The sequence below is a fragment of the Macaca nemestrina genome, chromosome 16, assembly GCF_043159975.1.
Source record: "Macaca nemestrina isolate mMacNem1 chromosome 16, mMacNem.hap1, whole genome shotgun sequence".
In the NCBI taxonomy this organism is placed as follows: Eukaryota; Metazoa; Chordata; class Mammalia; order Primates; family Cercopithecidae; genus Macaca; species Macaca nemestrina.
Window position 1 is genome coordinate 16,422,459 of NC_092140.1, and position 13,552 is coordinate 16,436,010.

Consider the following 13,552-nt stretch of genomic DNA (forward strand, 5'->3'; position numbering starts at 1 on the left):
TTGTACTGTTATAGTTTATATGAATTGTGATTTATCCATCTATTCATTTCCATTTTAGGCAAAACAATTCATCATTTTAAAGTCTAGTCTAATAAGCATTTTATGATAAAAAGGAATAAAATGGGAGTAGGTATTGATGTAGATTACAGATCTATTTTGTCAAAATTTTACCCTTAAAAGACTTTTTCGTTGGGTCAGAAATACATTTTCCTGCTTTGAGTGTATTGACAAATTTTCCCTTTAAGATATATTAAAATTTAAATATATAGTTTGAAGTCTTATAAGAATTATAAATTTTGACTTATGTCTTACAAGACATAATTTTTTACTTAAGAGAAAATTGTCCTAAAGGACAACTCAGTCTCTTTAACACTCAGGAATAGGCTAGGGTCACTATTTTGTAAACTAACAGCTGTGTAATTTCTCAAATCATGTCAAGAGCATTGATAAACAATTTTCTTAAACTTAAACTTACTGAAGTCTTGCAGAGATGTAAACACTGAGCTCTTTTAATCTATGTGCCTTATTTATTGCTCCTGGAAACAATATTATTATGCCTGTAGGACTGCCCTAGACAATCTCAGATTCATAATGTTAGGGCTGAATACACTCCACAGCATTATGGGTTAAAACTCATGCCACTTCTAGATCTTTCATTAAATTCTCTCTATCTTCCTAACTCCACCCAAATCAGTATACGACTCAGATGCCTTGAATCTCCAAAAACATGTCTTGAAACAGTCTGTTGGAAGCCAGCTCTCTTCTATGGACTCCATAGAAATGTGTTCACTGTCTGTTCCTCCCACAAGGCATGTGTCCCCTTCTTCTTGCATTGTAGATACTTACTGATATACTGTATTTTCCCTGCCAGAGAGTAAGCTCATCAAGGGAGCCATCTGAATCACTTTAGTTTCTTTTATCATATAACTCACATGAAGTAGATTCTCAAGTATTGAGTATTGAATGTGTACTTAATAATTTCTGTTAGCTGTGACACATTTTCAAAGAAGGGTTTTAGGAAGTACTCGGTCAAGGGGAAAAAAGGCCATAAGAATAGAAGACTCTTCAAGAGCTAAGTCAGAATAACTGGCACTTAAAAGTGACACATTCAATTTCTTCACCTTTATATAACCTCCAGAAGATCAAATGTTGATAAAATATTTATCTTCAGTTGTCACAAGCCAGACTTTGATTTAAAACTCTTGGGTACATGAATGTCATGCCAGGCCAGAAATACATCATCATGTATTTTTAATTTAAACATGGGTATGTAAAAAATTTATATATGCCTGATATGAAAAAATTTGAGTGAAAATCTCCCAACAGTCACCACAAACAAGAAAACAGAATCTAAAAGCAATTTTTAAACTTCTGTAAAAGTGCAATGAAAAGCCTTCTGCTTGCAAGTCCAATGTGGTATTGAAATGACACATAAAACGCATTCTCTTACCTTTAGGGAATCAAAGCAGGCAATTACTCTTCCATTTTCAACCTGACAACTTTTGGGGGGATGAGCAAATTTGCATTCTTCATCGGAGCGTGAGCATGTTCCTCTTTGAAACTGTCTGCAGACTTCTAATGTCAGCCATTTTGTATCTCTGACTGGGGCAACGTTCAAAGCCATGGTGATAAAGTAATTTGGGCTGTTTGTTTCTGTTAAATGATGAAATCAATCCAAGTTCTAATGATTCCAAAACTACTGTTGTGAAAACTCCCACATGTAAGTCTGAAGGTGAGTGATAAATTGCTTAGTGAAGTCCAATCCAGGGAACAGGATGATGAGAAAGTTTATGGACAGGCAATCACTCATCAATCAACATGTCCCACTTGAAGATGGCGGGCCACAATAAAAGCACGCTCAGTGTCATCTCTGGCTTTCAACGTCTGAGTCTCTTGGCTGTTTTGCAGATACACCTGTTTTTAATAAAGTGACTTCAATTTCATGGCACTCCTTGGGAGAATATTTAATGCTGACGCTCACAGCTATTGACGATGTTAGAAAATAAGACACTCAGATGTTCATATTTTAGCAGAATGTTTTTCTTCCCCCTTTTTGAATTCTGAAATTAAGCAATTGGCAAAGTCAGACAACTGAGGTATCTTCATCCACTCATAAGGTCAGGGTAAAGTGTACTTGACAGAAGAGCGAGATGTGAATACAAAGAAAGCTCCCAGGCTGCAGTTTCCAGCAAAAGTGACTTCACACAGGCACTTCTAAATGATAAACCTGCAAAACAGAAATGAAATATCAACGTTTATGCAAACTCAATGAATCAACACTCCAACGAACTTTTGAACTCTTATCTAGAATTTGCAAAAGCACGGTTTAGAGCTTTGAGCTTTGAATATAGTGAGAAAAGTTATGCATTAAAGAAAAAAAAAAGAATACGCAACGGAAACCGTATTGCAGAATTGTCTAGGCAGCAGTCCAAAAGTTAGGAATGACTCAAACAGATGAGTGTGGCAGACACAATAATTAGGCCTTCTGAAACAATCCCATCTAATGTGCTTAATCGCCAAAACAGTGTATTAGGACTGTGGCTTCCAATTAATTTCACATTTAGGCCATTGATTTTATTGTTGGGAGTGCTATAAACAATTATTTGGGATGTGTCCCTCCTATGTAATAAAGATATTGTCATTTTGGATGAAGTGTGGGCTCTTTCTTCTTTATGTTCTTCCTAGTTTACAGAGATGTGGACTTAGAGATGGGTAGGTAGGATCCTCTTGATATTTTTTCTCAGGTGTCTTAATATTTCCTCTCCTCCATGACTTACCTAATGTTTATCTTCCTATTTACACTGCAAGCATTCACGGGGCAAAGACTATTCTTTGTCGTTTTCATTTCTGTATTCCCAGTGCCTTCGTCTATGGTGTATATTAGACCCTCAAGAAATATATATTGACCAATTTAACTGATGACTAAATGCCAGGAATGTAAATTAGTTTTAGTTGAGTTCAGTTTAGTTTTTAACTGAGTCATAATCTAAAAACGCTCTGTAGTATGGAATGCTGGAGTTAAAACACATGGCTACAACAAAAATATAGTCAGTAAGTTCAGATGTCTAAAATAAGCACCTTCAGTTTCTTTTAACTTTTTCAAGGGTTATGAAATCATTGAACATTAAATTACAGTTACTGGGATAAGCATGAATAAAGGACTAAAGTCCAGAAGTTGATTATTTTCATGAACTGGATATGCCACAAATGACCTTACATACTTGCTGAGCCTTGATGTCTTTCTAAAAAATTTATACCTGAGAAGAACTTAATGAAGACTGGAAGTAGATTATTTTAAATTGGCAGGTACCAAATAAGTTCAGAGAGCTATATATATATATATATATATATATATTTTTTTTTTTTTTTTTTTTTTTTTGAGATGGAGTCTTTCTCTGTCACCCAGGCTGGAGTGCAGTAGTGCAAACTTGGCTCACTGCAATCTCTGCCTCCTGGGTTTAAATGGTTCTTGTGCCTCAGCCTCCCAAGTAGCTGAGACTACAGGTGTCTGACACCACGCCTGGCTAATTTTTGTATTTTTAGTAGAGACAGGGTTTCGTGGTTTCATCATGTTGACCAGCCTGGTTTCGAACTCCTGACCTCAGGTGATCCGCTCACCTCTGTCTCCCAAAGTGCTGAGATTACAGGCGTGAGCCACCGTGCCCAGCCCAGAGAGCAATAATTTTTAAGTGGTTCACAAGTGTTCCCTGAAAAATTATGTCCCCAAATCAATTAAGTTTATTTAACCCTGGGTAAACCAAGCCAGACGAGCTTTCTTGCATTAGGGCTTTTTTATTCTTTTTTTTTTTTTTTTTTTTCTTTTTTCTTTGAGACAGAGTTTCATCTTGTCGCCCGGGCTGGAGTGCAGTGGTGTGGTCTTGGGTTACTGCAACCTCCGCCTCCTGAGTTCAAGTGATTCTCCCGCCTCAGCTCCCCAGTAGCTGGGATTACTGGCGCCTACCACCACGCCCAGATAACTTTTGTATTTTTAGTAGAGGTGGGGTTTTCACCATGTTGTCCAGGCTGTTTTCAAACTCCTCGCCTCAGGTGATCCACCCACCTTGGCCTCCTAAAATGTTGGGATTACAGACATGAGCACCGCATCCGGCCTGCCACAGGGCTTTTCTTGGCTGCTGTGTCTGATGGGTCCCTTATAAGGGAGAAGCTACAATGGTGTCTCAAGCTTATCTGATGATGGAACATTTATTTAAGCAGGACATCTCTTGGGACTGGTAGGAAATGCTACTTCATCCCAATAATTATTTTACATTTGAATAAAAGTGTTTGCATGAGTTCTAATTGCATGTGCATTTAAGGAAGTTGGCAATCTTGAAAGCTATGACACATAGCAAACTTCAATTATAAAATATTTGAGGGATCCAGGCAGGCTCCTGCAAGTCTGTTTGGCAACGTTGTGTTCACAGAAGCTAATATCAGCGAGCTTAAGCTAGGGAGCTTAAGAAGATGAGTTTAATAACCAAATTTAATATGGGTTGGGTTTCATAGACCAGCCTGGACTTGTATCTTTATTACCTCAACCTGTACCTCTGGCTCCCATGGAGAACAAAGGATGAGGAAAGCAAGGGACAAGGACACATTTCTGCCTGCATCAAGGGAGATGAGGCACCAATGACAAGGGTATTTCAAATGATGCGCTGAACACACTTAAGTGTTTGAAAAATATTACATAGAGTCCCCAAGTCCTCAGTAGCAGGCCCCAAGGTAGATGCTCAACCTCAAAGGCAGCAGTCTCTCTCCCAGGGGCTCCCATGAAGGAAAAGAAAGAGGTAAACATAGGTACTGTTGCATACATGGCATGAATAATTACTCAGATGTTCCTAAAAGTTCCCCAGGAGCTATGTTTCCAAAGCAGTTCAGTGAATGCTGCACATTTTTATTCTTACTTACAGGTAAGAAGCCTTTTCCATTCCCCCTGGAAGAAATACATTTTTTCCCCCTGGGAGAATCCCCATTTCAACTTACTGTGAAAATCCCACTAGAATTCAGATGATCAGACTCTACCAAGATACACTTGCTTAAAATTAAGTATTTATTTGAATTGACAAAAATTGTATAGGATTATTATGTACAAATGATATTTTGAAATATGTATGCATTGTGGAATAGCTAAATTGAGCTAATTAACATATGCATACTTAGCATTTTTTAATTGTGAGAACACTTAAAACCTCTAAGTGAGATCATGCCCTATTTGTCTTTAAGATAAACTGGCTTTTAAAGGCCGGGATGGCCTTCCTTACACCTTATACAAAAATTAACTCAAGATGGATTAAAGACTTAAATTTAAAACCCAAACCATAAAAAACCCTAGAAGAAAACCTAGGCAATACCATTCAGGACATAGACATGGGCAAAGACTTCATGACAGAAACACCAAAAGCAATTGCAACAAAAGCCAAAATTGACAAACGGGATCTAATTAAACTAAAGAGCTTCTGCACAGCAAAAGAAGCTATCATCAGAGTGAATGGGCAACCTACAGAATGGGAGAAAATTTTTGCAATCTATCCAACTGACAAAGGTCTAATATCCAGAATCTACAAGGAACTTAAATAAATTTACAAGAAAAAAAATCCTATCAAAAAGTGATATGAACATACAAAGGATATGAAAAGGGCAATGGATATGAACAGACACTTCTCAAAAGAAGACATTTACATAGCCAACAAACATGAAAAAAAAGCTCAACATCACTGATCATCAGAAAAACACAAATCAAAACCACAATGAGATACCATCTCATGTCAGTCAGAATGGTGATTATTAAAAAGTCAGGAAATAATAGATACTGGCGAGGCTGCGGAGAAATAGGAATGCTTTTACACTGTCGGTGGGAATATAAATGAGTTCAACCATTGTGGAAGACAGTATGGTGATTCCTCAAGGATCTAGAACCAGAAATACCATTTGGCCCAACAGTCTCATTACTGGGTATATATACCCAAAGGAATATAAATCATTCCACTGTAAAGACACATGCACACCTATGTTTATTGCAGCACTATTTACAATAGCAAAGACATGGAATCAACCCAAATGCCCATCAATAATAGAGTGGATAAAGAAAATGTGGTACATATACACCATGGAATACTATGCAGCGGAATGAGATCACGTCCTTTGCAGGGACATGCATAAAGCTAGAAGCGATCATCCTCAGCAAACTAACACCGGAACAAAAAACCAAATACTGCATGTTCTCACTCATAAGTAGAAGTTAAACATTGAGAACACACGGACACAGAGAGGGGAACATCACATACAAGAGCCTGCTGGGAGTTTGGGGGGTGAGGGGAGGGAACGTAGAGGACGGGTCAATAGGTGCAGCAAACTACCATGGCACATACATACCTATGTGACACACCTGCACATTCAGCACATATATCCTGCTTTTTGGGGTTTTTTTTAGAAATAAAATAAATAAATTTTAGAAAGTTGGGTAGGCTGGGTGCAGTGGCTCATGCCTGTCATCCTAGCACTTTGGGAGGCCAAAATGGGCCGATCACTTGAGGCCGGGAGTTTGGTACCAGCCTGGCCAACATGGCAAAACCCTGTCTCTACTAAAAATACAAAGATAAGCCTGGCAAATGCCTGTAATCCCAGCTACTTGGGAGGCTGAGGCATGAGAATTGCTTGAACCTGGGAGGTGGAGGTTGCAGTGAGCTGAGATCGTGCCACTGCACTCCAGCCTGGGCAACACAGACAACCTCTGTCTCAAAAAAACAAAAAAGAGCAGGTGTACCCAAGCTTTCTGATGGCCAGAGTCACTTGTACAGCAAAGATATTTTGGAAGGAAGGAGGTGTGCATTATATCACAGGTACAACGTACTGTTATCATAGCCTCTCATGAATCCACTCTTTCTCCCAGCTTGTTCTTTGTTCCTTTCCAAAAAGCTATATGGCTACTGTCAGCATAGGCACCTGTACCAAGGAGTGGGTACAGGCAGGCAGATGTGGGGAAGAGGAAGAGAGCCACTTGAGCTAGGTTAGATGGGTCCACCAAAGAGAACAGCAGTGGAGGGTAAGGATGGACTAGACCACATTTTGGCATGGCCATCAAGAGACGGGACTGAGAGATATGCCAACATATAGACATAATAGAATATTGGACTCACTAGCCTGCCAGTTGCTGAGAGGAAGGGGCATGTGTCAGACTGTGCTGTTCAAGGCAGAAATCACCAGCAACATATCAATCAAGCACCTGAAATGAGGCAAATGCAACTGAGACTCTAAATTTTAAATTTTTATTTATTCTTAATGAATTTAAATTTTAAAAAGTCACCCTTGATTCAGTCATTGGAAAACTTTTTAGTGTGATTGGACTAAGTTGAGCATATAAATTTACTTTTTTAATTTTAAATTTTATGAAACCTACGTACAGATGGAGTACTGCCAATGAAAATTTAGCATCCAAATTCAGATGTGCTCTAAGTAGAAAATACACACTGAATTCAAAAATACATGGCTTGTAAGGAAAAAAAGAATGTGAAAATATCTTATTAATGTTGTTTCATAGTTATTACGTAGTGAATTATTATTTTTAATATATTGGGTTAAATATTAAAATTGATCTCACCTGCTTCTTTTTACCACTCAAAAATTCAGAATTATCTAAGTAGCTCACATTCTATTTCTATGGATGGTGCTGTCTTAAGGGCTTTTGCATTTCTTCTATTAGTCAACAGGACTTCCGGGAGTGGTAGAAAGTCCTAAGAACTAGCTTCCAGCTTTCACTTTACCGAGGTGTCTCATCACATAATCTTGGGCAAGTCAATTTCTTTGAGACCCACCTTCTTCATCTAAATATTGATAATAGTTCCTGCCTATATGTACACGGTTGCTGCCATGAAAGACAGATTATAGTGGAAATATAAAAGAACTCTGTGATTTTTAAAAGTTACTATACCAATCTGTATTAACAAAATCTACTTTCAGGCTTCCTCTCTCTCTACAATAGTTTGGTATGATGACCAGCATTAGACCTGGTGTAGATCTGCTCCAGCCACAGAGTCTGAGAGCAGGGAGGTGCCTAGAGATCAACGGTCTGACTGCATAGGGGTACCTGGACCTATTATCTGGAGAAGGCTTCACTTCTCACATCGCCGTTATTTTGCAACCAAAGGGACCCTCAGAGAGGTTTTTCCAAGTGTCACTACAAAAACCTTAAGCCTGCTTTCTTCCTTCAGCTGCTGCTAACCAAACGTGAAGGGAACACCTCTGGGGCCAAGCAGTCACCCTGGGTGGGAAGCAGGGCTCAAATACTCTTGTAGCACCAATGGGAGCCTGCTTCCCTGAGGGCATGGTGGAAATGCAGCTGCTTTTCCATTCACAGTGCCCTGGATGAGCAGGGAGGAAGGGGTGGCATTTCAAGTTCATCTGCCCAGAGGGGCCTCTTGTTAATAATGTCTGGAGAGGGCACCTCCAGGTATTTCATAATTTTGGAAATTAGGAAAATTCCCATCAAGATTCCATGTATAATGGCATTGCCCCATTATAGGCAAGGCACCCTTGACCTTTCCCAGGAGTTTCTAGGCTGCACTGGGGACAGGATCTCTGCCCACATGATTTTCAGTTTTGTCTAAGTCTCTCTCACTGGTGTGTTTTGGCTTCCCTCTCTTTCACTTCTTTTGACTTTTCTGGTTTTATTTCCAACGTCCCAAACAATCCCACCCTAATTAGCTCCTTCCAGTGCAGAACCTAGGCAATGTTTGGGAGTAGTTGCCCCCGATTATTTCTCTGGCGGGCCCTCTCCTCTTCCTCCTCAGGCATTTAGGAACTTCCTGCCTTTCCCAGCCACCTCCTGCAAGAGGATATGAGCCTGCCTGAAGGTTCAGCTGAGCCACCCTCCGGCAGGCCCTCCTCACCGGCCTGCATCCGGAACAGTGCCCCCTGTTCCTCCTTTCCCCTTTGACATCCTCTCCTACAGCCCATCTTTAATACTGCCTGGTCATTATTTTTAAATAGGTATCATTATTCCTTAATTCACAAGAACCGTAAATATTGATTTCTCCATCTGCCTCCCCACAGGGTACACTCCTACAGGGTTTGCCTCAGGTATCTGATAGACCTTGTGTATTATTTTTCAGTCTCTAGAGTTCAGTTCAGTGCCTGGTATGCCGAATATACTGGACAAATGTTTGTTGAATGAGCTCCTGATCCTCCTCCAAGGAATATTTGCATTTTAATAAGAACCAAACTCAAGCTAAAGGAATAATGCTCTGAATGGGGAATTCCAGTATTATCCATAGGAAAATTCTGGCAGATGCCACTGGCTTACCCTGCTGCTGCTAAGTAGGCTGAGGCTGGGAGCTGCCCCAGGGATGCACACCATGAGCCTCAATGCCCAGCGGTTTTTAAAGTGTTGTGCCTGGGCCGGCAGCGGCAGCATCCGCTGGGAGCTGGTTAGGAATGCACACTCTCAGCCCGGTGCGGTGGCTCACACCTGTAATCCCAGCACTTCGGGAGGCCGAGGCAGATGAATCATTTGAAGTCAGGAGTTCCAGACCAGCCTGAAAAGCATAGTGAAACCCCATCTCTACAAAAAATAGAAAAAAAAATTAGCCAGGCATGTGTGGTGGCGCATGCCTGTAATCCCAGCTATTCAGGAGGCCGAGATATGAGAATCACTTGAACCCGGGAGGCAGAGGTTGCAGTGACCCAAGATTGTGCCACTGCACTCCAGCCTGGATGACAAGAGCCACACTGTCTCAAAAAAAGGAAGGGAGGGAGGGAGGGAGGAAGCCAGGAAAAAAGGAAGGAAGGGAAAAGAAGTGCACACTCTTAGGCCCCACCACCAAGGTCCTGGATCAGATACCCTGATGGTGAGGACCAGCAATCTGTGTCTGAATGCAGGCTCAAGCTTGAAAACCCCTGTCGGAAGCATTCCTTGCCTTCTGTGTGCCAGGCATCCTGCTGCTTGCTGAAGGAACAAAGATGTCCACCCAGAGTTACCTGCAGGCTTTTGAGTTCACTGATTTCCCTAGAAACAATTGTAAGAGTGCTGGCCGGGCTACCCCCAGCGGCTGTTTCTGATCGATAAAAACAAAACAACAAAACAGAGCCAGACTCACAGAAAACACCTGAGAGATTTGTTTCAGCTAAGACGTCTTTCTGTGAGAATCAGGAAGGACACTGACCCATAGCCCTCTGGAGGGGGTGGGCGGGGCCTTGTTTTATGGACGCTTGTCTGAGAGAGGACCACTTTAAAGGGACTAGTGGCCTGATGACCAGCAGGTCAGCCATCAGAAGGAGGTGCTTTGTAGTGCCCCATCCTCTCCAGACGGCGTGTGATTTAAGGAATATCCAGGTTCACTGCTTGACTCATCTTTAAAGGAAAGGCAAGACTGAAGTTCGAGAAGAAAGAAACGAGGTTCTGTAGTATTTTCTGAAATGCCAAAGGATGTGCCGTTCAACTCTACAAAATAATCCCAAGCTATTTTTAGGGTCTTTACTTACATGACACTTCATTTTTCAAAATGTATTTAAAAACTCTTCTAAGTGTTAGATTTTCAGAAAAGAGTCACTTTTGACTGTATAAAAGAATTTGCCGCTCACATTCTTTTGCAGCTGCTAAGTTATGCAGGGCGAGTTTGGAAAGCCTGGCTTTTCACTCTGCAAGGAGGTGACCTCCCTCCATTCCACGCCTCTCAGACAAGCCGGGGCTGTGGACCCCAGGTGTCTCCTCCGTGCCATTGCTTTCTAGATAGTTTGTACATTTTTTAAGGGAAAAACATCAATCATGTCCAATCTTGAGACTGAGATTGATCAAAATTTCAGACCACCTTAAGGGAAATAATTCTGCAGCGCATAATTCCTCCAGTTTACTTTCGGGTCATCTATGATATTTTAGCTGCCTGCCAGACATCGGCCTCCTAGGGAGCTGATTAAAGGATCTTTGCAAAACAAGCCTATTTCGGAGTCAGACAGTCAAGAACTCATTATCCATTAAGTAATTTATAGGATGCCTTTAATTTTTTTATATAAATCTAATTACAAGAAAGAAACCTCGTCTCCTTGACTCTGGTATTTCCAGTTTTCGGAATCTCTGAGTTTCCTATTTTTAATTTTTAAATTCTTAAAATATATATATTTTTTAAAATAATGTTTCCTTCCTGTGAGTGGCTCAGTGTTGGAGTGTCCCCATTCTATTTCTGAAGCCTAATTTAAAATAGCTCTCAATGTGCTCTCTCTCTTGATCAATGACTTGGCCGCATCCTGAGCCTATCAGATGCAGACGCCTGGGCGGGAGAGGGCCCTGGAGGAGCCGCCAGCTGAAGGACTGGGGCTGAGAGCCACTTGACCTCCAGGAGGAGGGTGTAAGACTGCCCTGTAATCACAGCCTCGGAGAAGAGGCTCCTAACAGGGGCCTGCCCATAGGAAGCTCGGTGAACCAAGGGAAACACAGATGTGAAGAAGATGCAAATGCGAGTGAATAGAGCACTCGATTGACTTCTCAAAGAAAAACATTGAGGCAGGTAGCAAAAGAGAATTTTTTTTTAATGGTTTTTCTTCCTAGATACCTTTAAATTGGTTTTGTTTTTATTTATTTATTTATTTATTTTTCTTGAGATGAAGTCTTGCTCTGTTGCCCAGGCTGGAGTGCGGTGGCACAATCTCGGCTCACTGCAACCTCTGCCTCCCAGGTTCAAGTGATTCTCCTGCCTCGGTCCCCCGAGTAGCTGAGATTACAGGCACCTGCCACCAAGCCTGGCTAATTTTCGTGTTTTTAGTAGAGACGGGGCTTCACCATGTTGGCCAGGCTGGTCTCAAACTTCTGACCTCAAGTCATCCACCCACCTCAGCCTCCCAAAGTGCTGGGATTACAGGGGTGAGCCACCGTGCCCGGCCTAATTTACTGAAAATATAAATAAAATGGTGCCTTGAATGTTCTGCTTGGTTGAAGGACAAGACCAACTTTTCTAACCTGGACTCTAGTCACTCTGCCTCTGAATAGCTGTGTGATGTCACCTGCTCTGAGCTTCAGTTTCCTTGTTTTTCATCAAAGGGTTAGTAACACTTAAGCTATAAATACATGCACTGCAACCAAAATATATTTAGTAGTATACTGTCAATACTCTCTATGCGGTACCTAATCTGTATCAACATTAGTTCTTGAGACATCCACATGCATGTACGCACAAACACACAAATGACAGGTGGAAATAACTTCTTTACTAAAAGTTCTTTTCTCCAAAGTCAATGAAATGTAAGTCAAAGAAAGTAGAAAGGCTCTTTCTCTGAAGGTAGGTACAAGCTATGAAGTCCTGCCTAGCATGTGAGTTGGACACGCCCTTGATAGATTGTCTTCTAAAACTAACTCCAAACATTCATTCCTTCTAACTAGAGAAAGAACCATGGCTGACAATGATATCTTCATTTGACATGGTACTTTGTCCTCTGGAACATACTTTCAGATATATTAATATAAGGGAAATAAAACATGGGGTTGCCCAAGGCCGTTCAATGAGTCAGATAAGCCAACCTTTGTTTCATGATAAAAATAACAAAAGGAGAAATTTCCAACTGTTTTTTTTTTTTTTTGTATCTTATGTCTTAAAGTACAAGTGAAAAATTCATAAAACCCAGGGCTCATTTTAACATGCAAAAATTTCCAATCTCTTTTCATTGCCATTTCCAGGAATGGGTAGAGAAAGAAATCACATCTTCAATTCAAAGAGGGAAAATTTGTAAATATATTCCTGAAACTACAGCCAGATGTAATCTATTCAACACATATTTGTATTCAAATTATGTTTTTCACTGCATCTGTGTTTTCTATCCAAATATTTATGATTCAGTTAGGAGATGCTCTTATTAGAAATGAAAGCAATTGTATTAGAGACCATTGAAAACTGCGTTGCACTTACCGGTTTCCTGGATGTCCAGGAACCAATGGCTGCAGCCAGACAGAACAATGATCGATCTGTCAGCTGAAATCTAGCCCTGAATTCCCAGAGAAGTCTTTGTCAGAACTTCGATTTCCTTCCCCGGCCACAGCCTCGGGTGGACAGAACCACTTTCAGCTGACCTTTGTCGTTTTCTGTCTCTCCAGTGACCAGCCTAATGGCCATTTCATCGGCCTGTACTCCTACCTATAAATACCAGTAACCCCTTTTTTGACAAAATGTTTGTAACACAACTTTTATTCTCACCAAATGAAAATCATGATGTAACCAACAGACACACTTTTTAAAAACAAAATCGATATTTGCCATAACTATAAATACAGTAATTTACATATCAACAGAAAACTATTTTATACAATAAATAATATATATTTTAAAATCTTGATGCTAAGGCACAAGCATATTAGAAGACAGAACGAAGTGTCAGAAGCTGATACCTGTATGTTTGCAGCACTGTAATGAATGTAATGGGTACAAATGTTGACTGATATAGGTTTGATAAAAGGCGTGGCTTATCAAAGTGCTGAATCATTTCTGATGAAGTTCCTAACAAGTTAAAGAATAATCTTATCTCAGTTTACACAGTTGTTGCATTCTTGAAAAATTTGATATATACTAAGACTGTC

At 40.5% G+C, this 13,552-nt stretch overlaps 2 protein-coding genes across 49 annotated transcripts in view; one reads left to right on the forward strand and one right to left on the reverse strand.

The window, feature by feature from the left end:
- LOC112425914 (uncharacterized) overlaps positions 1 to 13,552 on the forward strand; it is a 221,931-nt gene that overhangs the window by 157,193 nt on the left and 51,186 nt on the right. The window lies entirely within an intron of this gene.
- The window catches only part of LOC105477578 (muscleblind like splicing regulator 2), a 171,372-nt gene that overhangs the window by 117,968 nt on the left and 39,852 nt on the right, over positions 1 to 13,552 (reverse strand). For all 11 annotated transcript variants that reach the window (XM_011734170.2, XM_011734137.3, XM_011734143.2 and 8 more), the window contains exon 2: positions 1,451 to 2,227. In XM_011734170.2, coding sequence (XP_011732472.1) covers positions 1,451 to 1,624 — 174 coding nt within the window. In that variant the 5' untranslated portion in view covers positions 1,625 to 2,227. The remainder of the gene's footprint in view (positions 1 to 1,450; positions 2,228 to 13,552) is intronic.